Raw genomic sequence first — 27,783 nt, 5'->3', positions numbered from 1 at the left:
ATTGCGGCTGTCCATCAAATCATCTTCACGCTTTGACTCTTTGAGTGCGGCTCACTGACTGCGTTCTGTTCAGACGCTTGTGCTCACTGTATGTGGAACAGAAATATGGAACGTCATTTTGTCTGTAAAACTTTGTTAGATTTGTAAATTCCAACTGGCTTTTGTTGATGCAAAATGATGGAACGTTGAAGACCTGCTGTTTTGTTATCTTGTCCAAAATGGTTTCCTTTTTATTTGCAAAACTTTGAATTTAATGTTTTCATTCAATGTTTCTAAGCAATGCGGATGTTGGAAGGTCTAAAAATGTGCACGTTTTGTTGCTGTGTCTTAAATGTTTACTACGTAGTCTTAGCACTTGAGAACACATAGAAACCTTCTTTAAATAATCCCTTATGGCACATAGCTTCTGACCAAGGCTGTATCTCAATACTAGTTTTACTTGATCTTAGTGCTGCGTTCGATACTATAGATCACACAATACTCTTAGATCGACTACAAAATTATACTGGTGTTCAAGGACAAGCACTAAGCTGGTTCAAATCATACCTATCTGACCGCTACCATTTTGTCTATTTAAATGGAGAAAAATCGATCATAACTCCAGTAAACTATGGAGTGCCGCAGGGATCTGTATTAGGCCCTCTGTTATTCTCAATATATATGATGCCACTTGGAAATATTATAAGGAAACATGGAATTAGTTTCCATTGTTATGCTGATGACACTCAAATATATATTTCATCACGGCCGGATGAAAACGCTACATTTTCCAAATTGACAGAGTGTGTTAAAGATATAAAAGATTGGATGACACGTAATTTTCTTTTATTAAATCCAGACAAGACAGAGGTAATACTTATCGGTTCAAAAAACCGCCCACAAAACCTCGCACAATACAACTTTAACATCATAGGATGTCCTGTTACTTTATCCTCTACAGTAAAAGACCTGGGTGTTATACTCGATTGCAACCTGTCTTTTGAAAATCATATTTCTTATGTTACAAAAACAGCCTTTTTCCACCTTAGAAACATTGCTAAGCTACGTAATATGCTATCAGTTTCTGATGCAGAAAAGTTAGTTCATGCATTCATGACCTCGAGACTGGATTACTGTAATGCTTTATTAGCTGGTTGTCCTGCATCCTCAATAAACAAGCTACAGTTAGTCCAAAATGCCGCCGCTAGAGTTCTTACGAGATCAAGAAAATATGATCATATAACACCGATTTTATCATCACTGCATTGGTTACCTATAAAGTTCCGTATTAATTACAAGGTATTGCTACTGACTTATAAAGCCCTAAACGGCTTAGCTCCAGTCTATTTAACGGATCTTCTATCGCCCTATAATCCATCGCGCTCTTTGAGATCACTAAATTCAAGGCTTTTGGTCATACCTAGGATATCCAGAACCACCAAAGGAGGGAGAGCATTTTCACATTTGGCTCCAAAACTCTGGAATAGTCTTCCTGATACTGTTCGTTGCTCAGACTCGCTCTCCCAGTTTAAAACTAGATTAAAGTCGCATCTCTTCAGCCAGGCATTCATATAATCCTACAGTTCAAACTACAATCCGGCCTCTATCCAATGCCAGAGGAGAACTGGCCCCCGACTGAGCCTGGGTTCTCCCAAGGTTTTTTTTCTCCATTAAGGCACCTGATGGAGTTTTAGGACACCATTAGGTCACTTGATGGAGTTTTTCGGTTCCTTGCCACTGTTGCCTTTGGCTTGCTCAGTTGGGGATATTTAATTTAATTTTATCAATCAATAAATTCCTCTTGAAACAAACTTTGTTGTATTATTTTAATTTAATACTGTGAAGCTGCTTTGATGCAATCTGTATTGTGAAAAGCGCTATACAAATAAACTTGACTTGACTTGACATTGTCTTGTCCGAAATGATAAAATCACTTTCCGCACGTGAGAGGTGTCAACTGGAAAGTGCCATTAGACTTTCACTCTTCGCCTACGTGTTCCCAAAAAACCTCCAGATTTTGTTCCACCTACCCTCTCTCTTAACCATGAGATGAGCTCAGACCCACAGCGGAAATTAACCAGGCCTCCATTAGAACATTAGAACAGAGAACATTTCAGCAATCTGACAATCTGACAGCCGCCCATCAAAACGAGCATCACTCTCTGGCTTTTGTCATAACGGTGAACACAGCCACTTTAGGTAAGACTTGCTATGCAACTTTGCTTTTTTTGTGTTCAGTTGTTTTGCATTAAGTTTTGCATGCTTTTACACGTTTTTATTTTTTTATTGCGCTTTAGCGCTTTTAGTTTATAAACAATATTTTAACAATGGTAAAACTATTTTTCTTTGCATCTATGTTTCATTTTGGGGGCACATTTATGTTGCAGCTTTGCTTTGTGCCAAATACAAGTTTTAAATTGATTTAATTAATAATGTCAACTTTAATTTAATTGTATAAGATAATATAATATAACACAATATAATATAATACATATAAAAAATTTTTTTTTTATTTTTTTTTATTTGTAACTACCAAACAGGTTTGATCCTTTAGGCTGTGGCTGGACTTTTGAAACGGTTTAGCATGTGGGATTGTTCTGCACCAAGTTCTAAAGGTTTATTAAAAAGTTACAAAAGGTGAACTTTTTTTTGTGATGCAAGCTTGAACATGACTTTGATTTAGACTGAATATGCTGGTTTGGGTGTGAGCTTAAACAAAAGGTTTCACATAAAAGCTTGAGGGGCAAATTGCAGGGTGGATTTATTGCCCTGGATGTATAATTGTTTAAATTAGGGGAAGAATTATGTTGAATGAAATGAAAATTGAAAGGAGATGAGGAAAAGCAAACATGCATGCGCTGTTCAAATCTTGTTCAGGTAATAAGAAAGATTCCCATGGCTTCAGATTGTAGTTTCTAGGATTTGGACAATATAGTAAAAATGTCATTCAAAAATTACTTCCAGTTAGTTCACATTTTCTGGTAATGTAGAAGTAATACACCACCAAATCATGAGTTTTCACTTATTTGTTTTCCTTTAAATTGCATACAGCTGTATAATTAATTTCTGAACATTTTAATTTCCTGCAGATTACTTTTAATATATCTAATTCAAATGTACATTGATTGTCTTTACACTATAAATAAGCCAAACTAAATATAACATATGCTATTCAGTTTAATCATTTACATTTATCTGAATAATAACGTCAGTGCAAACATTGTCAACAGATTTGTGTGGGCTTCATTTGTTTGTTTGTCATGTGTAAAACACAAATGTCTGGCTATGCTCTATCTCTCAGTTGGATAAACTGTCATTCTCTAATACAGTAAGGGCGCTTTCAGTCGTAATGAATGTGACCAGGAAATAATCCCGCAGTTATTTGCATGAACTGCACCGGTCTCTGCTGTGAACTTTGAAAACACAGAGTAGTGTTCCTGCGGGTTGATAATTTAATAAACTACCGTAGCCTCATGATTTGTTTCTTTACAAATTAATCAAGGATTGTTATATATTAATTCGTTCTCAAACAAACAGCCCACAGATTACACTGGGAAACTTGAGTGACAGTTATTTTGAGGTTTGCGAGGCGACTGGTTCAAATCTTATGTGTTGTTACTTGTAGTCTGAGTTAGAAATCCAGTTCTCTTCATGACTCTTTAATAAAATAATGAGTTTATAGACTGTTTCGCATTTCAGAAAACGACTATATTTGTGGGGTCTCTGAGACCCTGTGATTTATTTTTACCATGCTTTTTCTGCGTGCGCATAATTTGTGATAAACGGAGAGATAAATAATATTTCTTAATCATATCTTTTGATTAGATCAGAATAACTTATTAAAGAGTTGAAAGGGGAAATAAGAGATGAAATCACTTTGTATAATTGTTGATGGTTTTACACGTTTATTTTTTTCATTGCTATAAGACCCCAAACATAAAAACTTTAGTGATGATGAAATATTGCCTTTGTTAATTACTATCCTGTCAGATTCCTAGACAAATATTTTTAATCATGTTGTCTGACACCTGAGCTTTTCAGTGAAAGAGAAAAACATTTTTAGTTCCTCTTCAGATCCCCAGTTGACTCATCACTAACGTAGAATCACAGAAATGTATCATTTACGACTTGCAGAGACAACAATTTAATATAGTGGAAGCGTGGGGGAGCGCCTTTGCCAGAAATCTGTCAACTTGTGTCACTGTACGTATGAGCTGACAAATATATCAGCTATCAGTTAAACCACATTTTCAGGTTCAGTGTTAAAGGTAAAAGTTTAACACTTTCTTTGAAAGTTTGTGTTTGGAAGAGCGACTAGAGATCATCATGGTAATGTCAGGCTGAGATATTAAATCTCACTAGAGAAAAGTTTAATTTTACTGTGGACTTAAATTATGTGATTATATTAAAGTTTGCACGTGCAGTGTTCAGAAATATAGGTAGGTCTGTGCAGTGGTTGTGTAAGTGGGAGTGTGTGTATTTCTCGCCTCTGCTTGTGCTAGGCGTTAGAGAAGCATCTCTGAGATGTTATCAGAGAGTGTGATACTGCATACAGATGTGGCTTTTAAATACAAGCTCAACATTTGTTAGCAAAGACACTTTTTCTCCAAACCCATTTGGTGAATGTTTGAAGAATCAATACAAACAACAGTTTGTAACGTCCACATCCGTCAAGCTCCAAAACTGCAGAAAAAGCACGACGAGCGTGAGAAAGTAAAGATAAAATGTTCATTTTAGGGTGAACTTATCTCATTAGAGAGGCTCAAAGAGAAAACTTCTCAAAAGCTGAAGGAAACTTGATGTTCACCCTGTTCAAGGAGGTTGAACTCATCAGTCGGCATAATTTGGGGTTTTGCTTTCATAACCTTTCAAATCCTTCTGCAATTCCATTATGTTTCTGGTCTTCCTCCGTCATGCCTCCTTCTCCCAGCCTTGTTTCTGTTTCTCAGCCGTGTGGTGAGTGTGTATCCTGTTTTTGACAGCAGGGTCCCACGTGCTCCGTCCTGCGCCGGTGAAGTGGCCGGCGGGGGGTGGGGGGAGGTTGGTGGGGTTGAGGCACGAGGTCTCAGGATGTCCTGAGAGGTGAAGGTTTCGTCTTCCTTTCGTGTCTGGGTCCTCACGTTGAGCGAGGGAGCTCTGCTATCTGCCCCATCTGAATGTACCGCCTGGTGCCACTGTGGCAAAGAGATTCTGCCTTGTTTCAGATTGATTTGTTCTACGTTAAAAAAGCATTGGTGTAGGATTTGAAACTATTTTCACTCACAATTAATTTCACAAATAATTAAAAAGAAACCGCATATTACTAAAACATGAAATTCTGAAGTAGAAAGACTGAAACAAGCTCCAATAATCTTGACAAACCCAATTTTTTTTAACAGTTTTTGTAGTTTGTGCTTAAACAAAGCTTCTTTGGGCTATTCACCCTCATAGTTTTTTTTGTGAGGAACATTTTAAAGGAATAGTTATCCCATAATGTACTCACCCTCAAGCCATCCTAGGTGTATCTAGGTGTATCTAGGTGTATCTAGGTGTATCTAGGTGTATCTAGGTGTATCTAGGTGTATCTAGGTGTATGTAGGTGTATGTAGGTGTATGTACCGACGGGTCCCGAAAATGTTTCGGGTTTCGGGTCGGGTTCGGGTTAATGTTTAATGAACAGCCTCGGGTTCGGGTCGGGTTCGGGTTTGTAACTAAGAAAAACTAAATAGGCTATATAGTTTGCGTGCCGTGTGCTTTGCCTGCTTGCTGTGTTGTGGTGACCGGCACGCGAGAGAGAGAAAGTAACGTTACATGCGTGCGCAGATGTGCAATGTACATTGGCTACACAGACACACTCTCTCAAATATATATATATATATATATATATATTTTCCCCTTACTGTCAAAACTGGCCCGTAGTATCCTCAGCATCCCTGCAAGTAGCAGCAGCAGCGAGAGAAACTTCAGTGCAGCTGGACTAACTTTCAATCAGAGGAGGACGGCGCTGAAACCATCAACTGTCGACGCCGTTCTCTTACTTCATAACTCATACTGAGAAGGATATATTTGTGTAAATAGTTTTGCAACACTGCGTGAACTGTTTAAGGTTTAACGTTTGAGTTCCAGAGAAATGTGTGACTGTTACACCTGTTCGACCACAGCAAAGTTACGTTTTTCTCTTACTGCTGTGCTTATAGGGCCGCTGCGCCTACATGTATTTGTTTACCGTTTCAAGCAATCATTAAATACAACATATTGCAAAAATGGTATTTGTTGTGAGAAACAGAGTGGACCTCGGGTTCGGGTCGGGTTCGGGCTTAACATGTAAATGTAATTGTCGGGTCGGGTCGGGTCGGGTTAAATGATCGCGGGTACGGGCTGGGTTCGGGCTTCAGTTTAAAGCCCGTGCAGACCTCTAGTCTAGGTGTATCTAGGTGCATTGCTTTGCTTCAGAAGGCCTTTAATAACCCTTGGAGCTGTATCATTACTTTTATGATGGATAGATGCGTTTAGGCTTCAAAAGCTCAGGCACTATTCACTACCATTTTTGGGTGAACTAACACTTAGAGTAGCTAGATCTGACAGTTAGGCAGAGGTTTTTTTTTTTTTATTGTTTTTTTTTTATACAAATAATGACTAAGATTTCAGTCTGTTTCTCACACTGGAAAAATAAATGGAATATGATTTACATTGAAACAGTTTTCACTCAGAAATTGCCTGTAAATGTCCTAAATAGTGCAAGCAACACACTGAATTAACCGTGAAGTTTTGAAGTAGAAAGACTGAAATAGTATTTTTACTCTATAAAATACTTAGTTATATTTACAGATCGAAATAAATCATTAGGACTACTTTTATGGTGCTTTTTTGTCTTTTTTTGGGGACTTTGACAGCTTGAACATTGTGCAAAATGTCTCCTTTTGTGTTCCACAGGTTTAAAATGACATGAGGGTGAGTAGATTATGGATGAGCTGACCTTTTAAGATGTTGTTTTGGAATAGTGAAGTGTCCTAAACCTAAATCATTCCGATTGTGTTTTTTAAGTAGGTTTTAGACACTACGAGGTTATCCTCAATGCCCGCTGCTTCCCAACAGATCTTCACTTCGGCCTCGAGACTGAGACCTGCGGTTGCTCAGAATTACCTGTTGTGTTCCTCGTAGCGCAAAACGGCCTGATCTGGTCGCCATGACAACCCCACAGATGCACCGTCTTTTCTCAAAAGATCCCTAACTCGTTTCAAAGACCCATAGACGTTCAAGGACGTGCCGGCAAGACCCAGTGCCTTCTGGAGCTGGTGACGTTATGATGCGTACCTTTGGATAACAACGTCTAATGCATCGCGCACAAACCTCTGCATTGACACACACTCATAAGCTTATATAAAACAAAATGAAATGGTCCATTTGAATCAAGATTGAACATAAAAGTGTGCCGGGCTTAGAAAACAGCACATTTTAATGTCTTTCGCCTTTGTCTTTCTTTGCCTGAAGGGGGTGGCGGAAGGTTTTTGTGCAGCTTTTTTTGCAAAAGGGGCCCTTCACTAACATCTTTTATTCCCTTTCTCTTGTTATATTTCTTTATTCCAAGTGTGTTTTGTGCTCGGCCTCCTTTCATTGCCCCCTCCTCTTGTCTCTCAGATAAATGCCACACTAGCCTTTCACTTGGCGCCACAATAACCGGACTGTTTTAGGCCCAGAGAGGCACAATGAAAGAGGCTGCTTTTTAACCTGCGCTTCTCAAAAGCACAAGGAGGAAAAAAACGGCGGCGACCCACTCTCCTTTCTTTCTCCTCTCCCTCTCTTTTGTGTCCAGAGCGTGGTCGTACCATCATCCCATTTATACGTCTTATTTAGAAGGTCTCAAAAGAACATGAGTCCAAAATTCTGATCTTTAGAGCTGCTTTTGTTGAAAGTCGACTGGAGAAAGTCGCAGACGATGCATGTTTTGACGTATCCTGCTGATTTATGGGAAATATGTAAGGGTGCTTCTTCAGCTATGGCCACTTTTGTCCTGGTGGACTTTTGGAAAATAAGCTTTTAGTACATTTTTCACACACATACCAGTTTTTATCTGTTTGTCTATTAACAATGCCAGTGGATTTCCATGCATCACATGGAAAGGTTTGAACTTTATGTAATTTCTACTCTAGATTACTTACAAATTGTAGTTGGTTACTGCATGAGTAACCTAATCCATTACATTACACATTAAAGTAATATAATTGGACTACTTTTTGATTTACTTTGATTACTTTTTACCTAACTCGTTTATCACATTGATTTGAAAAGGATAATTATGTGTCATATTGATATAAAAATACAAGTAGAAAGAAAATATATTTCATTCTTTATCAACAACATGAAGTTTGGAATTGTCAAACTAGGGTTCGTGATGGAAGACCTTCTGAATATATATATATATATGTAATCAGTAGTAACATGTAATCAGTTACTACCCAGCACTGTTTCCATCTTAAATGATGTATATTGTGTTTAAAAGCATTCTGTGATGGAAATTATAGTGATGGGACTTTTTTTTTATTTAATTTTTATCATTTTAAATATTTGATACAACTTTTTGATAATTATGCAAATTGTATTTGTCTCAAGGATTATATATTTTTCAAATATTATCCTAAAAACATACGATTTGCATAATTATATAAAATTACAGCTTGATTGGAAACTACACCCAATGGTAATATTCTGTGAAGTGAATATTTTATTCACTTTTAAGTACACTAACTTTTGATAAAACCTATTTGCTAGTTTTTTTGTCATGTTCATCATGTCCAGAAACTAAGTTTTTATCAAGTTTTTTTTTAAGAGAAAAAAACCCCATTATATATTTATATATATATATATATATATATATATATATATATATATAAACTATAAAATATATATTTATATTTATATAAAAAAATTAAATACCCTTAAAATGTCTAAAAAAGTGCTTTGAATCACCAGTAATTGAATAATCTTCTTTTTTTTTTTTTTTTTGGCTTCTGATTTCCAGAAAGATTGAACAAAAGTTGAATAGATTCATCAAGGTCTTTATTCAAATCAAACATGTGTACGAGTCACAACAATCCGACGTCTGACATCACAGATTTCGGCTCCAAACGCAAACAATCTAAGGCAAACATCAGCCGGTGCAAATACAAACCCATGGTGTGCTGACCTTAACCTTTATCTCCTTATCGAGATTTCCGTTGGCCAGACATTTATTCATCTTTTTTTAATTGTTTAAATATTGGTGTCCGGGACACTGTGAGTCTATAAAAGCTTAGCTTAAAGGTGTGCTATAAATGATTAGTGCTCATGAATGACTTTTGAAATAGAGTAGAGGCTTGGACCCGGAAACAATGTACAGTAAGTCCTTGTGTTTCCTAAACTTGTGTGTAAACCCTGTTGATTTGCATTGTTTGTTTTTTTTCCTTCCTGCATTCAAAACACCAAGACCGGTGAGTTTAGGCGGGGACCGTCAGGGACTGTCCCCTGCACGGAAGAGGAAAGTCCATCAAAAAAGAGCTGTTATTGCGCATACCTCAAAATTAATGAAAATACATTTACATGTCTTTCATGTTCGAGTCTGCAATGAATGTCGTGGGCAAGTGGTTTTGACTACTAGCTTACCACAAGTTAAATAACATCGTTGTTTTTGTTTTTTAGACGCTCAGCTTGTTGCAAGCTACCGTTTCATGTTATTTCTCGGAAAATGCTACGATTCGTATTACATTGGTTTGTTTTGGCATCGTAATTTGCAAAGTTGCATTATAATATGTCCTATGACGTAAATGTCAAATGATTGTTGTATGTAGGCTACTATAATTCTGTGTATTTCCACTCTCCTTTCTTTCTCCTCTCCCTCTCTTTTGTGTCCAGAGCGTGGTCGTACCATCATCCCATTTATACGTCTTATTTAGAAGGTCTCAAAAGAACATGAGCCCAAAATTCTGATCTTTAGAGCTGCTTTTGTTGAAAGTCGACTGGAGAAAGTCGCAGACGATGCATGTTTTGACGTATCCTGCTGATTTATGGGAAATATGTAAGGGTGCTTCTTCAGCTATGGCCACTTGTGTCCTGGTGGACTTTTGGAAAATAAGCTTTTAATACATTTTTCACACAGTTTTTCGTGTGTCTATTAATAATGCCAGTGGATTTACATGCAAAGTTATGAACTTTATATGTAATTTCTACTCTAGATTACTTGCAAATTGTAGTCGGTCACTCATTCAAAATCGACGACTGTCAGGGATTGTCCCCTGCACGGAAGAGGAAAGTCCATCAAAAAAGAGCTGTTTATGCGCAAAACTCAGTCCTCAAAATTAATGAAAATACATTTGCATGTCTTTCATGTTCGAGTCTGTGAATATCGTGGCCAAGTGGTTTTGACTACGGTCTCGCCACAAGTTTACTACTGTCGTTGTTTTGGATTTTTAGACACTCAGCTTTTGCACGCTACCGTTTCATGTTATTTCGGAAAATGCAACGATTCATATTATGTTTGTTTGTTTGTTTGTGAACTAAGTGGCATCGTAAAAGTTGCATTATAATATTTCCAATGACTTGAATGCTAAATGAATGTATTACTGTAATTACTACGTGATTAGATTTAAGGCGTTTCTTTTAGAGTATGTAAAGCTTGTTTTTGAACAATTGTAAAGGCATTGTATAACACACCCTACAAGTATTAGTGTGAAATATTTTTTTGTTTTTTGTTAAGAACAATTAATTGATATTATTGTTCTTCCAGGAAAGGTTTAACGCAGGTTACGCAGTTTTTCCTCATTTGTTCGTCTTGTGTTCATCCAAATGAAAGAATTGTTTGATCATTGAATTATTTCCTGTATCTATATTTAGGCTTATAAAATAAACTAGTGGATCTGTATTTTCTTTGGGTTGTTGTTTTTTTTTTTGTACGACAAACGTAAATGTCATCAGCAGTCAAATCGAAACACAAACAAAATGTTCTTTCTATATCTGTCTGATTTTGTTTTCTGCCATGTTTATTCCTGGATACTCCTCTCCAATTTCACTTTTACAATGTTATCAAATCCCTATCTGTGTAAAGTACTCAGAGGAAAGTTATAACAGAGGCAAACGTCATGCAAATGCTACTGTTTGCCTTGGCTATAGGGCATCATTTCGTGACCGCAGTTTTGCGCATCCGGCATCAAGACTGAGAGAAGCCAGCTCTCCTCTCAATTCCTGGGACGTCACTGGGCAGTTTTACTAAAGAGGTGTCCACCGTCTTCCACACAACAACATGAGTTGCTTCTCCAGGTTTCCACACTGGCAAGTGAAACGCTTTCCAAGAGACGACCCGAAGACGATGAAAACTGACCACATGCTCTTGAGGTTGGTAGACCGTTTGCGTAGGTCAAGGCTTTGTATCTTTGCTAAGAGTACAGTTACTGGCAGGTGGGTTTAGAAGGTCCTGTTGCTGGATTTCAACAGCTGATTGGACTTCGCATCGCTTACTGATGGGCTCAAAGCTTGCAAACACTTCTGCTTTTAGCTGAAGACCCAAAAGTGTTCACCTGTCTGGTCTTAGGGGAAACCTGCCATCATCCAGTGCAGTTTGCCGCATTCTCACGTTGTGTCAAGTGCTGGTTTACAACAGGTGCTTGTAAAGTTAGAACGTGTTTAATTGTTACATCCCTAATTGGCAAGTGCAATGATTTAGGGTGTTAAAAAGCCTTTAGACTTCAAGTTCAAACTGGTGTTATGCCACTACGGGTCTTCTGTTCCCTTTAATGATCGCTTAGATTTCAGTATAACAAAGTCTTTGCGCGCACAGGCTTGTTTTTGGCACTTCTGACAGTTTTATTTGTCCTTTTTGACAATGTTTAGAAGCTTGACTTGTCACAATGCGGAAATTAACCACTTCAGTACCATCATAAGGGAAGGGAGAGTTAGGAACAACAAAGAAAACTCGTATTTGCATCAGAGGAGAGGAGTGCGGGACAGAATGTGAGGCCGCAACACGTTACGACTTGTAAGGCAACTTAGGCTTTTGTCTCGCGCACTCCGGACCGTGGGAAGTATTTCATTTCAGAGGTGTTTTAGCTCAAACGCAAAGAACCTGGAGGCTGATATTATCTTAGACCACAAAAGACTGTCAGAGCTCTTTGGAAATGCGTCTTATGGCTCCACATCCGAAAAACAGGTAAGAACAAACTCGAAACTTGTAGTCTTGTAAGACCCACTGGCAGTTACCATCAATCATGCTGTTAAGTCTTTCTGGCTTGTTTTGCATGTGCTGACATAAGAGCTTGTCATAAATATTTCTTATCGTAATTACCAAGTTATGACACATTCACCTTTTAAATGGGATTAAGAACAATACTGTCAGTGCTGTCCTTTTGTATTCTTTTGTATTCTTTTTTTTTTCAAAACTAATGACATATTCATGGAAGCCTGTTTTACTTTAATTATATTTACAAAAAGATTGTTGAAATTATGAGACATAACATTGCAGTTGTGAGTGAGAAAAACACAAGAGAAATTATTACCTTTTTATTTACTATACTCTAAAGTTCAAATTGGCTTCCATAAAATATTAAAGATTTGCATTCAGTTACATATTTACATTACAAAATGATCACTATGCTACATGTGCAGTAAGGATGTCATTTTGCGTGAATTCTCAGCTTTACTGGTTAAGGATTTCGCTTCCAACTGTTGCTTTTTTTTTTACAATGCAACATTCTTTAACACTTGTGCGTGACAAGCGCGAAGAAGCTTCGCTTTAGCATTAATCTTCACGAGTCCGTTTGGAGCTTGAGGCTGTGCCATTTTTTGACAGTCAAATCCCTCCAAGCAAATAGCTGGAATATCTCGAGAACTACAAGTGCACTTTGGAAGGAGCTGACAAATTCACACTTCCTGCACCTGGTTTGTGGATCAGTGCTTCTCAACTGGTGGAACAAAAATAATTTTAGCCTCGTCACAATAGGAACTTTAATAGTGTAGACTTCTTGCAAGTGTTTATTTATAATGCACCAATGGTGGCGGGTTATTTTACAAGGATCTTTCTTGAGTGCACTTGGTTCCCAGGGAAAGGAGGGGGTCTTGTCCTTGGTATCTAAATCTGATTTGGGAAGACCGTATCAAGTTTGCAGTTCACAACTGACAGTGATTCGTAGCAAGAGATCGACCTTAACTGAGTGTGCTGACAAGCAATAGCTATGTTTCCATCCAAAGTTGCGAATTGAACTTGTGCGCAAAATTGGAATATTGCATAAAACATTTCCGTCCAGTGAGCCGAAGAATATAAAATCATCCTGTTAAACTGGTTCTAAATATAACTAGGAAGAATGGAAGTTGCTGCAGCAGGAGAAGCCACTGTATATAATAATTTCCTATATAATAAATTGCTTGCGCCTCAGAGCGCGCAGACGAAACGCAATAAGGTTATCTTGCTTTTGGAGGCAGATGCTTCTGTTTGGGAACACAGTCGTGTTAGACAGTTTTGGGAGGTAATTATGCCAGACCACTTTGACGACAGACTTTGCTCAGGCATTTCAGAACAACCAAAACAGCATTTCAGATGCTGTGCCCCGAGATCGGTCCGCTGGTTAGTCCAGTTATGCCGTCCCAATTTTTTTTTTTTTTGCGCATCAAGGAATTTATACTGTAAATGTGTTTCCATCGTAGTTTATGTGCATGTTTTCTTATCGGATAAAAAGTTTTTTTACTTTCACACACAAACTTTTGTTTGCTTTGCGGTCAGGCAAATACACGAGCAGAAAACTACGCCCTTTTGCCCAAACCTTCCAAGGCTTGGCCAGTTTCCTCCATGGTACATTGGCAAATCACTACTTCAAAAGAACAGATTGGTCCATTGAATTATTTTCAATTCAACCAAGTTGCTCAGCTTAACAGAAAACGTTTGAGCTAAGCATTCAACCTTTCTCTTGCGCCTTAATGTAAACGTACAAGCTGCTTTTGTGTTTTCAGAGTGGATGAAAAAATACAGGAGGAACTGGAATCGGCCCAGTGACTGTTCCACTTTTTTTTTTTCTCTGTCACGGACCATCGGCACATTCCGTTTGTATTGTTACCCTGCTGTGTTTCCTGCAGCCTATTGCTTTTGTCCATGTCATGCCCATTGTTTAAACTTCCTTTGTTCTTTCTCTGTAACAATGGGCATTATATATATATATATATATATATATATATATATATTTGCAGAGGGCTAGAGAGTGAAAAAGAAGGGAGAGATGCATTTTCCCTTGTGTTTGTTTTCTTTGGATTGTCTTGTGTTTCTTTTGTCGTGCAGAGCGGAGGTGGAGGAGAGGTGTTTATAGACCTCGGCTAATTTTGAAATTGCCTTCTCTCTCTTTCTTTCTTTCCTTCACTCTCTCCGTCTCTCTCCTCCTCTTGTCCTTCATTGCAGAGGGGTTTGGTGTGCTACTTGAGACGGCCAGATACTTGATGGGCACAGTAGTCTGGCATCTGTTTTCTGACAGTATGTTGACAGATTTGAACAACTCGGACGTGCACACACACAACACAAACGCGCACAAATATCCTCTCCCGACACAGAGTGGCTCCTGAGCCCTGGAGACCCCGAAGAAGTGGCTTCGGTGAAAGAGTTTGAATGGGGCGGCCTGTGTCTGGGCTCCACAAAAACCCTTCTGTTCCTTATGCAAAGCAGTCAGCTGTTTTTTTCCCCCCGTGGTCTCTCTGTTCTTCCCAGACAGTAGCTGTACAAAACCGGAATACCCTTGTTAGCAATGCAGTCTGACATGGTTTCCAAATTCATGCTGAAATGTGAATTGCATCCATGCACTGCATTTTACTTCTGTAACGTGACGTATTGTTCATTGAGTGAAACAGTATATTTAATGGAAAAATGAAGGGCAGGACTAGTTTTTATCCATCAGGAGGTGATCTGATACTCCAAAGTGAGACAGGTGGTTGAAAATAAGAGGGCTTGATGACATCAGCTGAGGCAGAGCAAACTTTTTCTTTCTTTTGAATGACATGCTCTGAAAATTTATATTTTTTTGTTTTTGCAGAATGTGTGAGCCCAGTCCACCTGCTCTGCATCCCCATGCCAAGAGCAATGTGACCATGGTGGGTGTTGGTATCAAGCTTGAAGACGACGAATTGGGAGGCAGAGTTGTCAACCGGGAATCCTCTCCGATCTGTGATTGGTCAGTTGAGAAGTCGGCGCCACCTAACGCACAATCTTCCTTGGTATGACCTGAAGTTTGATGATGTGTCTTGTTTTATAAATTAAAGTAATTTGATATCAAAACATGTATGTTTTTTCATGATAAGATATGAGGTTTCTGTAGTGAGGATTTGTTCCTGTGTTCTTCAGGAGAGTTCTCCTCCCAGTAAAGAACTGCTACGTTCACACACACCTGCCAGTCAAGATGGAGGCAGCAGAGCCCACGACAAGACTGACAGCAAACCTAACGTCAGTGAGGGTAAGGGCAACGGTTCCTTTACAAAAATAAGGTCTTCATGGAGGGCTAATTAGCCTATTCGCACTTGGTCCATGGTGTTCATTGTGTTCCAATGTTTGAAGGCCGTTGTTCTAGAGCAAAAGAGGATTATGAAAGAAGTTTTGAGCTTTTAATTTTGTTTAAGTGGTTCGTGCATGTATCTGCCAGCAATTAGGAGCTGATTGCTATTAATGCAGTCTACATTGAGATTATCCTCCTAATTCCTCTTTTGTTTCAAGCTCTATGAAGCTTTTCAGTGATTTCATTTGTATGATATATTTCACAGTCCCTGGGAAATGCTTATTGGTTATTAAAGAGTCCTCAAGTGTTTTCTTTAATAGCTTTGCTTTTATTTTCACCCATTCCCTAGAATTATTTCACTTTCTATTTTTCCTTTGTTATAACTAGGGTTTTATATATATATATATATATCTTTTTTTTGTTGTTTTTTTATATATTGAACTATAATAAAATTGTATCTACGTTTTAATAGAAATATTGCATTTAAATGCTTTCAGACATATTTTGTCCAGGGGTTCATTTTAAATGATTAAAAGTTAAAATATTTAATTGTTTTTGTTTTTTTAGTGATGCCCACAATTGAAAAGCTTCTGAATACAGACTGGAAAGAAAAGTTCCTTGGGAAGGGTCTTCAGGCCAGTGTCAACTTAAAAGGTGAATTTATCTGTTTATACTGCACATACAGTACATACACTTTGTCATGCAAATCATTTAGTGGAGTAACCATATAGCATTGTGTTTGTGTGTGTGTGTGTGTGTTTTTCAATTGTGATTGGTTCGTCTCACATTTGTTTTTCACTGACACCTTTTGCCTGACCATCAGCTTGTGCGTATGTGTTTACAGGAACCCCAGAGAGTCTGGCAGAGAAGGAGTTTCAGTTGTTGTTGATGATAAACCAGCTCTCTGGTCTGCGAGAGCAGCTGCTAGGAGCTCATTCAGAGCAGAGGAATATGGCCGCTCTGCTGCTGGAGAAACAGCAGCAACAGATGGAACTGGCAAGACAGCAGCAAGAACAGGTGTGGAGACACTTTTAGTTGAACAAGTGACAAGGAAAAAGATGGAACTGCAAAAAAGCAGTGTCAGGAAAAGCAATATATGAATTAGTTTGGTTTCTGAATGCCGATTTTCTGTTTTAGATTGCCAAACAGCAGCAGCAGCTGATACAGCAGCAACATAAAATCAATCTACTGCAGCAGCAAATTCAGGTGAGGTTGATGATTCAAAACCTGGCTGTTTACTTGACTGTATGAACTACTAGAGACTAGGGAGAATCTTATGATCTTAAAGGAATACTTCACCTTAAAAGTTAAAAAAGGTTAACGTTTTTGATTAAAGATTAAGAGTGCACAAAGAATAATGATGTGCAACGCATTTATATTAAACACTGTAACGTTCTGTACAAAATAACAATGATTTCATGGTGACTTTAAGGAAGAAATAAATTGAAATGAGGTCATTACATGACAGTGAGTAAATAGAAGTGAACTGTTTGGGTGAATTGTTCCATTAAGATTATTTGGACAGAGTGGAAATACAATATTAGGTGACTTAAGGTGTTCTCTGTGACCTTTGAACCAGCAGGTAAACATGCCGTATGTTATGATCCCCGCCTTTCACCCCAACGCCCAGCCGATGCCAGTCACCTCTGAGGCCCAGATGGGTTTACCTCTGCAGCCCATTCCCTGCAAACCAGGTAAGGCCGCACCAAACCCTCAAGAAAACTTCCTCAACTTCCGTCCCTTCGGCGAATGGAGTGAATTGTTCGCACATCCTGATATAGGCATAGAAGACCTACCTATTTGCATATTGAGCAACTGTTAGCTTTTACAATAAGAGTCTGTTAGGACACAGGATTCAGCCATCTGTTATCTTCAGAGGGATCAAATAGCATCTGTCAAAAATCTCTAAATAATTGACTTCAAATATGACCCTTTGTTGGTTATTTGAAAAACTTGTTTGCTCCTGCGCCTTTCAGCGCAAGCTTATCAGCTGTGGTTTGTAGTTTCAGTTAATATGTAGCGTAGTGCAAGCTGAATTGAAAGAGTTAATATGCTATTCTATGCTAAAAGGAAATAAAAAACTTTTTATTCTAAGAACTTTTCTTAATGCATGTTCGTCTAAAGGTCTGTTCTGTAATACAAGTAGTTATTGCATGAATTGATGGTTTTGCTCATGTCTTTGGTCCACTTAGAAAGAACTTCATAAAGAAAGACTCATTGAAAGGTCTGCCCGAGTGATTTCCTTGCACATTCATTGAAGAACGGCTCAGGGCTGTCCATTGAATTAGAGTGCATATTGATCAAGTAAAATCCAGAACAGGTTCTTTGCATTGACGTCTGTAATCTATGGAACTGTGCCCTCGCTCAGTTAAAAGACTCTTGTAAACGCACAACTTTGATGCCTGTATGCATGTACTCAATTGGCTTAGAAGATGAAGGATAGAAGGAAAGAACAGGGAACAATAGGACAAGTGTATGAGCTAGTCGGCTAACAGCATGCCTGACACAATCGAGCTGGCATTGTAAAGAAACTTGGAATTGATGGCCAAGGACTGAGCTCAAATCTGAGCTCAAAGAGTTTATCCAGCTGCTAAATTAGAGAAGTTCTTAGGTGATAAACACTTAGCAGTTTGCAATGCTATATGTCTTAGAAGCCATTAAGGATACAGAGCATTTGGACTGATAGTAACTTGGAAATATTTAGATGCTTTGAACCTGTGAAACAGAAACATTGACCTGAACCTGACTTGAAACCTGATAGTTGGCCATGTCCTGTTGTGCTCGGATTTGGTTGCAGATCTCTCACATGCCCACTGACCATTTATGTTTGTAAATCCTTACGTTTCAGTCTTTTAAATGTACTTGTTTATTTCTTTTTAGTGGAATATCCCATGCAGTTGCTGCCCAATCCACACTCCAAAAGGTCCAGTGGTACAGTCTATCGCCAGGTACACCATCTAGCGCTGATCTGCAGGTCATCTTTCACTTTTTTGTATTTTTAGTAATTTATTAACGAACCTCACAATGACTTTCTGCTCAAGGACACCAATCAACCTCTCAACCTCACGGCTAAACCCAAGACCCCAAGCCCCCAGGCACTGGAACTGGCCCACTTGCAGTCAGGGTACCGACCCAGAGATCTGCCCCATAGCCCTCCTCGATCTGCCCTCAGCCTAAGTATGTGACGCTTCACCACACCAACAGATCCAGTCTCCAAAATTACAATGTGCTTGAGAGTTTGAAGCAGTGCTATGTGCTTTAAGCTGATTTGAAAGATTGTTTTGTTCCAATTGATCTTGCAATTTCCTCTCAACCCGCAGCACTGTTTAGTAGATTAAAACTGTGAATTTCTTTATTACAGTTGCACAACAAATTGCTTAGTATTTATGTTGTGCTGTCAGATGTGTCCAAAAATATCTCTACCTCTTTATGGCACCTGTTTACACCTGGTATTAGATGCGTCTTGGTCGATTGATCACAAGTGGATGACGCTAAATACAGGTGTAAACAGGGTCTAAAACTTTTTGAGCTTGTCCACTTTCGACCACTTCCAGAGGTAGTTGAAAACGCATTTGACCGGATTGCTTTCGTAGTGTAAATGCTCATATGATCGAATGTGTTCGAACAACCACAAAAGACGCCTACTCTCCGCCTACTGACATGATGCGTGAACATTACGGGAAGAGCGCTAGCCAGCTTTATACTTTTGTCGGCTAAAGACCCAAGTCTGGTTTGAAGACAAAAAACATACCAAGCACAATGTTCTCTCACCATTCCTGGTTTCTAACACACACTCACAAATTCATATGTAAATTGCGTGAGCTTATATAAAAAAAAAAAAAAAAACCCATACTTTTACCACCTATAGACCCTCCCCTCAAAGAAATTAGGACAGAAGTGGTTGAAAGTGTACAAAATGGACAGATTAAAATACCAGGTGACTCCCTCGTCTACTACTACAAAACGCATCTTAATACCAGGTGTAAAAAGGGCCTATGAGTCAGACATGTCCACTGTGGTTTTCCTGCTGTACTCTCATGGCATTGTTTGAGAGGGCAGACCTTGAGGTTCACATTCAGTAAAAATGACTCTCTGCACCCTGTTAGAAAGGACCCATCTTAGGGTTCCCACTGCCAACATGCCTCTATCCCAAGTATTAACGGCAGTTGTCAGCAGTTCAGAAAACCTGTTCCCCCTTCGAACCAGCCCCTGAGAATGTGTCAGCACCTCAGACGTGACTGTTTGTCTTAAGCCTTTGGACTCAAGACTGGGGTCTTGTCCTGGATTGGATCATATACTTGAGACCGAGCCAAGGGCTTTATTTGTGCATCACAAGACAGAGAGGGATAAATGTATCTCTCTTGACCTTGTCTAAAGTTTCCTTTCTCTCTCGCCCTTTCACTCTTCAGGCTTCTTGGGAGAGGGTGATGTTGTGACACAAGCCATTCATGATGCCCAGCAGCTGTTGCGTGGAGGACAAGGCCCGACGGGCAGAGAGAGGGACCGTGAGAGGGACAACAACACAAGGCTGGTGAGTCAACGTCTTAGCACACACACACAAACACGCTCTCACATACTCCACACCCTAGTTCTCCAAGGTTCCTCGGGCGGCACCTGGGGCCCGCTGTTTGTCACCATTGGTCATGCTTCAAGGTTGAAACATCGGGGCAAGTATCCATTAATGGCCCACACTTGAAACAGCCCTCTTTCAGAACACCCACTGTGTTACAGGAGAAGAGGGACGGTCAGGGTCAGCGATGGATATTGGTTTACAGAGGTTCATGATATCAGTTAAACAAGGGGTACATTCCCATTTCAGCCAAGAACAGCTGCTATTAGAGTTCTACCACAACTTGTATGTTCACTTGTTTGTGTTCGTGGCAATTGTGAAATAGCCTCAAGTCTCCGTAGACACCTGTTTCGACAACCACTTTGTTTCTGCTTTTGAATTCAGTTTAACCGCAGGGAGATCTGACAGTGATTTCGCCTTTGTTGTCAACTGGGTTTTGAATCATTCCACTTAAACCTGTTTTTACAGCTTGACACTTGTACAACTGTCTTGCTTACTCTTGAATATCCTGGTAGACATTGACAACAATGCCAAGCCATTTGAAAGGGAGAAGAATATAGCTTCAAAATTGTATTGACAACCACAAATTTCGCTTGGGGCCCTTTGGATCTTATGCTCTCTACACATTGTACGATTTTGGGCTGTCCAAGACGAAAGATGACCAATCGAGGCGATTTCTGTGGTCGTGGCTCCTAAACGGTGGTCCTAGTCTTACAGTGAGAGAGGTTCATAGACGACCGTTGTCATGGTCTTGTCGCACGGTCAAAATGCGATAATTTTCTGACAGTGTAAAAAAATTAGCATGATCATCTCACAGTGTGTTTTCTGCTATGACTGCAGTCTACTGACTAGCCAATAAAAATGAAACATGAAGTGGCGTATTGATCATTGCAACATGGCGCTAAAACTTAAAACTACTTACCCCAAGTTCCATTTGCAAGATTGTCATACCAAGCTGGCCTCTTTACCTAGCCATGACCATGTCCATATTTTCCTCTTTCGCTTCCTGCTCTTTTTTTAGCACACATTAAAAACCACAACTGCCAAAGTGCGATTCATCTTGCTCTACACAATCATCGGCATCATCATACAGTATCCAAGTTTATTAGATCCATGTCGTACAGTCTGATTTTTAATGATCTTTTAGGATTGCTGAAATCATACAATCTGTAGCCGGCATTACATTTTCTGTCTTTTCATTTTGATTGATTATAAGGAGGCGTCTCGAGACCGGATGGATGAAGGACAGTGCCTGAGGACGAATGAGGACCACCTCAGCAGTGACTCTGAGGGTACGTATGGGCCATCATTGTCAACTTCAGTTTTCTTCTTCTTTTTTTTTTTTCTCGGTGGTACATTAATTAGTATGCTGCCTGTTTGTTATGCTTTAGCTGTTGGTTAGTTCGCATGGGACAGTGTTTTTTAAATTTATTTCCTTTCCTGATACAGCCATACACATTCAACATGATGTCTTTGGCTATTGTGTTGCATCTTGCACTGTTTCCTAAAGTGATACTGTGTCAACTTAAAAAATAGATCCCTGCATTGCGTTCCATTCTCTTGCAAACCGTGTTGGTCTTTTGTAAACACCCCCTAAGAAGCATGTCCATTTCGAGATCACCTCATCCCGATCTAATTATGCATGGCTAGCAGGTAAGACAGGTTAGCTGACTAGTCGTTCAGGAAACCCTCAGAATAGTTTTGCATGTCACTAGTACGTGCGCAAAATTTGAATCAAGAAATTTCAGTCGATCATGCAATTTTCTGATCAAATAAACAAATGGTGAATTTATGACTTTCTCATACAATAAAAACCTCTTTGGCATGCAGCAAACACAGATGCCACCTGCCTGTGTAATTGCACTTGGCTGCAGGGTGTGTAGTCAAACAAAAGGAAGTTTTGTGTGTCTAGACTGATTGTTTTTTTTAATCTTGTTGTTCCCAACAGGACAGATGGCAATCTCTGGTGTGGGAAGCTATGGTGAATCCCGGACTCCCTCCTCTGGCCACATCAAACGTCCCATGAACGCCTTCATGGTGTGGGCTAAAGACGAAAGGCGACGTATCCTGCAGGCGTTCCCTGACATGCACAACTCCAGTATCAGCAAGATCCTTGGTAAGATTTGTTTTGACAAGACATTTTGAATTAGATTTTAGTGATAGTCTAATGATTGTTACCAAACTTTAGATAGTTTACTAGTAGTAATATTATCAGAATATTGCTATATTTGAACATTCTCATGTTGCATGCACATAAATGACTGATACAAAAAAAAAAACTTTATTTGCAAATTGTAATTGTTGTACTTGGTCTTTTGCTCTGCCCAATGACCACACATCATCAGTTCATGTTATATTCATGTCTTTATTTTGTTAATAGTAATATAAGCAAACTGTGTTGGCTTTGTCCATCAAATGATGTTTTATTAACAAAGTTCGGGAGGAGCACTTACAGAAAATTAACCTAATTAACACAAGAGGAGCGTCTTTAAGTTAATCAACTCAATTAACAAGATAAGAGGTAGATATACAGCTTATTTACCTCTGTTCCATGACAGTTTTCCAGCATCCCTCCACCACCCCATCTCCTCACTTCTAACTATTCCTATCCCAACCTGGGATGGGGGGAGTACTCTGGGTTCAGCCCAAATTCTGAGCATGGAGCTATCCCCTCGGACATCAAGCCAAATACGCATAACCTTTACTCGATTTAATTACATGCAAGTGTGAACTTGTGAAAGTTAAAACTTTTTGGTTGTCTTGTCAAAGAAAAATGTCATCAACGAAAGGAATGCTCTAGTGACTGTACTATCTCTAATCCTTTCTCTTTGTGGATTCTGAAGCACCTGTTCTGACAACATTGTCCTCATTGTTGTATTATTATTTCATCTCTTTTTACTCCTTTATCTTTCTCTTGAGATCAGTTGTTTATTGTTGGGTTAGGCTGGGGGGTTATGGGAACTGTGGGGTCTTTATGCTCACAGCTAATCCTACAGTCAGCAGTTTAAGTGTTACTCTGTAAAACACATCTATATTTCCGTACATGTAACTTGCTGTTGCCCCCTGGAATGGAGAGGAGGACAGAAGGTCTTAGGGGGATAAAAAAGGGGTCACACCAGGGCACATACAGCCACCTGGCTCCTGGGGTGACAGGAAAACAACACCCAGAACTTCAGCCCCCTCATCCCTTGCTGCACCTCTGCCTTCCTCAGTGCTTTCCTTTCACAAAACACTTGCATTCCATTCCATTGTGACGGTACCGAGACCCTCCTGATTCAAGCTTTTTTTCTCCTCCCAAACATGGCCTGAAGCTCTTTCTGGTACACACCTAGATTTCTGTCAGTTTCCTACCCTTTCAGCCCGCAGCACACTGTCATTGAAGGCAGCGTTGCACGCATGCAGTCAATAAACCGAATTCTTAAAAAGTCAAACATTCCCAATGTGTAGCGAATTAGGTCAGTGAATTCTTCAGGTCGCTGATTGTTTTTCCCCTCCTTTGCACTCCTTTGTACTTTCACTCTGAATTATCTCTCTCTTCCTTGTCGTTATGGAATTTAAACTCGCACAGACTCTCAAAAATACCTCTGAAAAACCTGCTACAAGCCAAAAGTACATTGATACTTCCTTCTAATAAACTGGTTTGACTATTTTAGCTTCATTCATTACTAACAGGTGCATAAATTCAAATATGCAGGCATACAATCTCCTTAGGCAAATTCTTTTAGTGGATTAGTGTCCATAATATATAAGCAGATGAGCTCTACAATAACACTCCGCATGAGTACACTACCAATACGTCAACAACATACCGTCATTTGCCACTAACAAACAAACCCCAATTATCACAATTACAGGGATAATTGTAATTATCCCGGACGAGCCCCCATTAAATGTTACGACTTCAAGCTTTGGTCTAGGGTTGGAAGAGGTAATATTGAGATTGTGATAAATATTTGGTGTGTTGAAGATGGCAAGAGACCATGTAAATGCTGTAAATGTGAGATTTTACTAGCAAATTTTTGAGTCATCCACTAGAGTGGGCAATCCTACTCTCCTAGCTAATCGTTTGCTATAGTTACGGCATATTTGGCGCAACTGAATTTGAGCAAAAACAACTCAAATGGACGGGTGGCTTGTCAAATTCCTGAATACCAGAGATGGTAATATGGTAAACTGAATGAAAAATAAGCTCAGCCATCACACAAAATTCTATAAGCTGTTGATATTTTGAATGTTTCAGTTTAACTAATACCCTTTCTACACCGGACGCGAGCGACACGATGCAACACACTAAATCCCAACAGTAAACTGATGCCTCGTACTGTTTCTGACGTTCTCCAAAGCGCATACGCTACTTTTGACATAAACAACAAATGGATTTGCAATGGTCGCTTTGTCGTGTCAAGTGTAGACATCCTCAAGTTGTTGCGGCAAGGTATAGACATGGTTTTGCACACTATATGCAGCATATTAAGTAATATAGCAATGATGTTCGAACGCATCAAGTAATATAGCAATGATGTTTTTGTTGGGGGTGAGAGTGAAATTAGATACACCTAGGGGGCTGCATGTCCTAAAAGTTTGAAAACCCCTGTTATATAATACCTTACTTTCATGCCTCCTCAGGTTCCCGTTGGAAGTCCATGTCCAATCAGGAGAAGCAGCCGTACTATGAAGAGCAGGCCAGATTGAGTCGGCAGCACCTGGAACGTTACCCAGACTACAAATACAAACCCCGGCCAAAGCGCACCTGTATTGTAGAGGGAAGACGACTGCGGGTGGGAGAGTACAAGGCCATGATGAAGAGTCGACGACAGGAGCAACGAGTAACGTACCCTCCGAGGTGATGCCCGCAGACACACTCAACATGTCAGTCGTCTGAATATCCTAACGATGGTTCCCGATTCGCCCTCTTACAGTCAACATTTCTTCCCACAGCCAATCAGAGCAGCAGCTACCATACCCCTCCAGTGAAGTACAGTACCCGACCACACCTGTGTCCATGACCACCTTGCCCTTGCACCCTGCCCTCCTGGAGCACTACCTGCCCCGAGCTCTGGAGCCCCCGCAGGTCCGAGGTGACGAGACGCAGGAGGCCGCACGGCCCCGACAGCCCTACAGCGAAGGGGAGGAGAGTGACACAGGCGAACGCAGTGAGGGAGAGCTGGTTGTCCTCACCGACTGAGATGAAACGAGGAAAGGATGGGAGGACAGAGAGGATGGAAAATGCAAGAGGGGGAATTAGATGGAGAAAATAATCGGACAACGTGATGGTGTCCAAAAAATGGTATAGGTCAGTGTTTTCCAGTCCAGTTTTGAGGATGTCCTTGCAAACTGGTTTCAAACCTGCCAGATTGGTCACATGGTCCTCTAGGATTGGTTAGGGAGGCAGCAGACATGATGACAAGTAGTTAAACAAAGGATAGATATTCATATTTCCGATTTTTCCAGTGGTGTAGGCCAGGCATACAGGATAGGTCTTACACACCGACCAGAGCCTGGAAAAAGCAAGACTTTTTCAGTCTACAATATTCGCTGTGAGACTGCAGATCTTGAGTCGTTTGAAGGCACTGTGGAGCTGGTGTTGCAAAAATTGTCTACTGCGCGTTTTATTAAGTAAATGTTATCTGTAAAGTGCATAAGAAAATGCTAGGGAATCGACTCTTCTAGAAAGGGTATAGATAAGTATATTCACGGTTGACTTGTTTGAAAAAGTTCCACAGATTATACAGTGTCAAATAATAGAATGCATAAGAAGGAACGGTTCACCCAAAAATGAAAATGAGATTAGAGAGAGTAAACAGTGACAAAAAGAAAATTTTGGGATGAACTATTTCTTGAAATAGCCAATAGATGGAGAGCTCTGAATGATTAGCCATAGAAAAAAAAACAAAAAAAAACTAAAGCCTGTGTGCTTTATAATGCTTATTGATGTCACCAGGGGTTTCCTGCAAAAGTTCCTGTTAAGACTGTGCCAAGGTACTTTCCAGAGCTCAAGGGCTGAGCAAAAAAGAAAACAAGTGGACTTGGAAAAAGGAAGGAACATTCCCGAACTCCTTGTCCAGTTTATTATATCTAGTTATCAGATGACGATTATAGGCTGTTCTGTTACAGAGATTTAAGTAGCCTGCCTCTTTAAGACTCTGTCTGAGGGCAGTGAAGGACTGCAGGCTTTCTTCAGGTTGGTGGCGTCCTCTGCTGTTTGAATCTGGGTACTGCACTTAAAATATTACCCTAGGTCAAAATCTTTTTCTTTTTTTTTTTTGTGCAGAATAATCACTTGAAATGCACTTTTTCCATCTAATATATTTTTTCATACCCTCATAGAACAATTTTTTTTTCAGAGTAGAATTTTGCACTTGTGTATATATATGCAAATAATTTCTACTATTCATTTTGTGAAAGTACATGTGAATAATACCCCTCAAATTACTCCCATTTTTAAAATTTGGTTTACTTTTCTATTTTAGTGTGTGTATATAGAGTGAGTTTGTGCTGAAGAAAATAACTGAGTTACCATTCCCGCAGTTCTCTTGACTGGGCCTGTATTATTGGGCCGCTCGTCGATTTACAGTTGAGCTGAAATGTAAACATTTTGTGAAAAAAGAAAAGAAAAAAAAAACCTTTATATTTTAAAGAGGAGCTTTTAGAAAGGATTTGCCACTGAATGGATTGCTATGCTAAACCTTATAATGTTAAAGAAATTATGTATAAAACTGGATACAGAAATACAGTTTGTATTTTGTCTGTAGAGGCAAAACTGGAAAAATTGCAATCCAGACACGTTGCAAAACCAGCGGATGTAAAATATAGATATAGACTTTATTTTGTTTATAAAAGTGTATAATTTAAAGGTGTACATGTTTTTTTCTTCTGTATGTTGCATTTTTCCAAGCAAGTTTTGTGGTTTTGTTTTTGAAGCATAAATAAAAATGTTATGTTTACTTTTGTGGTTATAATTTTTTTTATATATATATATATATTTGGAGATATGTTTCAGTATGATTATGCAATCAGTGAATAATTAGTGAAGTGTTCATGATTAAACTAAGTTACAAACATGCAAGTAGGTGATCATATACAGTTAGATGGACATTATCGCATGAATATTATCCAGTTTTTATTTAAAGGTAGGGTAGGCAATTTCAGAGCGGCTAGCAATAGCAAGTCTACAAAGCCACGCCTCCTTCAAAACGCATCAAAGTTTGCAAAGAGTCATGAGATGAGAGAAGGCGTTAAATTACCTCATGTCTCAAAGCGCATAACATTACAATAATAATGTATGTAAACAACTTACAGAGCTCCTAGTCTGAGGATGTGAACAGCTCTGGGTAGAATGACACCGGTTACCATCTCGTAATTATGGTTATTATGACATGGCGTGAACACAGCACAAGCTTGTGTTTTGGTTCAGAAGAAACTGTAGGCCTAAAAGATGAATGCTGTTTGTTTACGGTGACTGTCTACAACGCACTGATGACATGTGATGTCTGCGCGAGCAGGTGCGCGGAGGTATGGAAGATGTTGACAGGCAGGTAAGACATGGTAACATTGCACTGGATGAGCATATTTTGTTCATGAGACTTCCACAGTAGACTATTTCTATTATTGATTGCAATTAGGATATGTTTCAACCAGTATAACTGTGTTCATAAAACAAATTACCTACCCTACCTTTAAAAGTTCAGTAGTCAATAGTTCAGACAACCCTCAAGGAACTATAATATTTAGTGACTTTAGATCATACATAGATGTCCTCCATCCTGA

The 27,783-nt window shown here is 39.3% G+C and overlaps 1 protein-coding gene across 5 annotated transcripts in view; it reads left to right on the top strand.

Moving 5' to 3' along the window:
• Positions 1-26,960, top strand: part of sox13 (SRY-box transcription factor 13) — a 30,221-nt gene extending 3,261 nt beyond the window's left edge. Inside the window, exons 1-14 of one of the 5 annotated variants that reach the window (XM_082155128.1) lie at positions 2,049-2,178; positions 14,991-15,171; positions 15,299-15,407; positions 16,014-16,100; positions 16,291-16,463; positions 16,584-16,652; positions 17,026-17,140; positions 18,327-18,394; positions 18,488-18,623; positions 19,856-19,977; positions 21,233-21,308; positions 21,965-22,132; positions 24,643-24,859; positions 24,955-26,960. In XM_082155128.1, the coding sequence (XP_082011254.1) occupies positions 14,992-15,171; positions 15,299-15,407; positions 16,014-16,100; positions 16,291-16,463; positions 16,584-16,652; positions 17,026-17,140; positions 18,327-18,394; positions 18,488-18,623; positions 19,856-19,977; positions 21,233-21,308; positions 21,965-22,132; positions 24,643-24,859; positions 24,955-25,201 (1,767 nt within the window). In that variant the 5' untranslated portion in view covers positions 2,049-2,178; position 14,991 and the 3' untranslated portion in view covers positions 25,202-26,960. Of the gene's footprint in view, positions 1-2,048; positions 2,179-8,983; positions 11,323-11,353; positions 12,134-14,990; positions 15,172-15,298; positions 15,408-16,013; positions 16,101-16,290; positions 16,464-16,583; positions 16,653-17,025; positions 17,141-18,326; positions 18,395-18,487; positions 18,624-19,855; positions 19,978-21,232; positions 21,309-21,964; positions 22,133-24,642; positions 24,860-24,954 lie in introns of those variants that run through there. The other 4 variants (XM_082155125.1, XM_082155124.1, XM_082155126.1 and 1 more) reach the window with 4 other exon arrangements.
• Positions 26,961-27,783: the final 823 nt, after the last annotated feature.

The sequence above is a fragment of the Leuciscus leuciscus genome (genome assembly GCF_965113295.1).
Source record: "Leuciscus leuciscus genome assembly, chromosome: 23".
Classification (NCBI taxonomy): Eukaryota; Metazoa; Chordata; class Actinopteri; order Cypriniformes; family Leuciscidae; genus Leuciscus; species Leuciscus leuciscus.
Note: the sequence above shows the minus strand (reverse complement) of the source record. Positions and strands in the feature narration are given on the sequence as shown.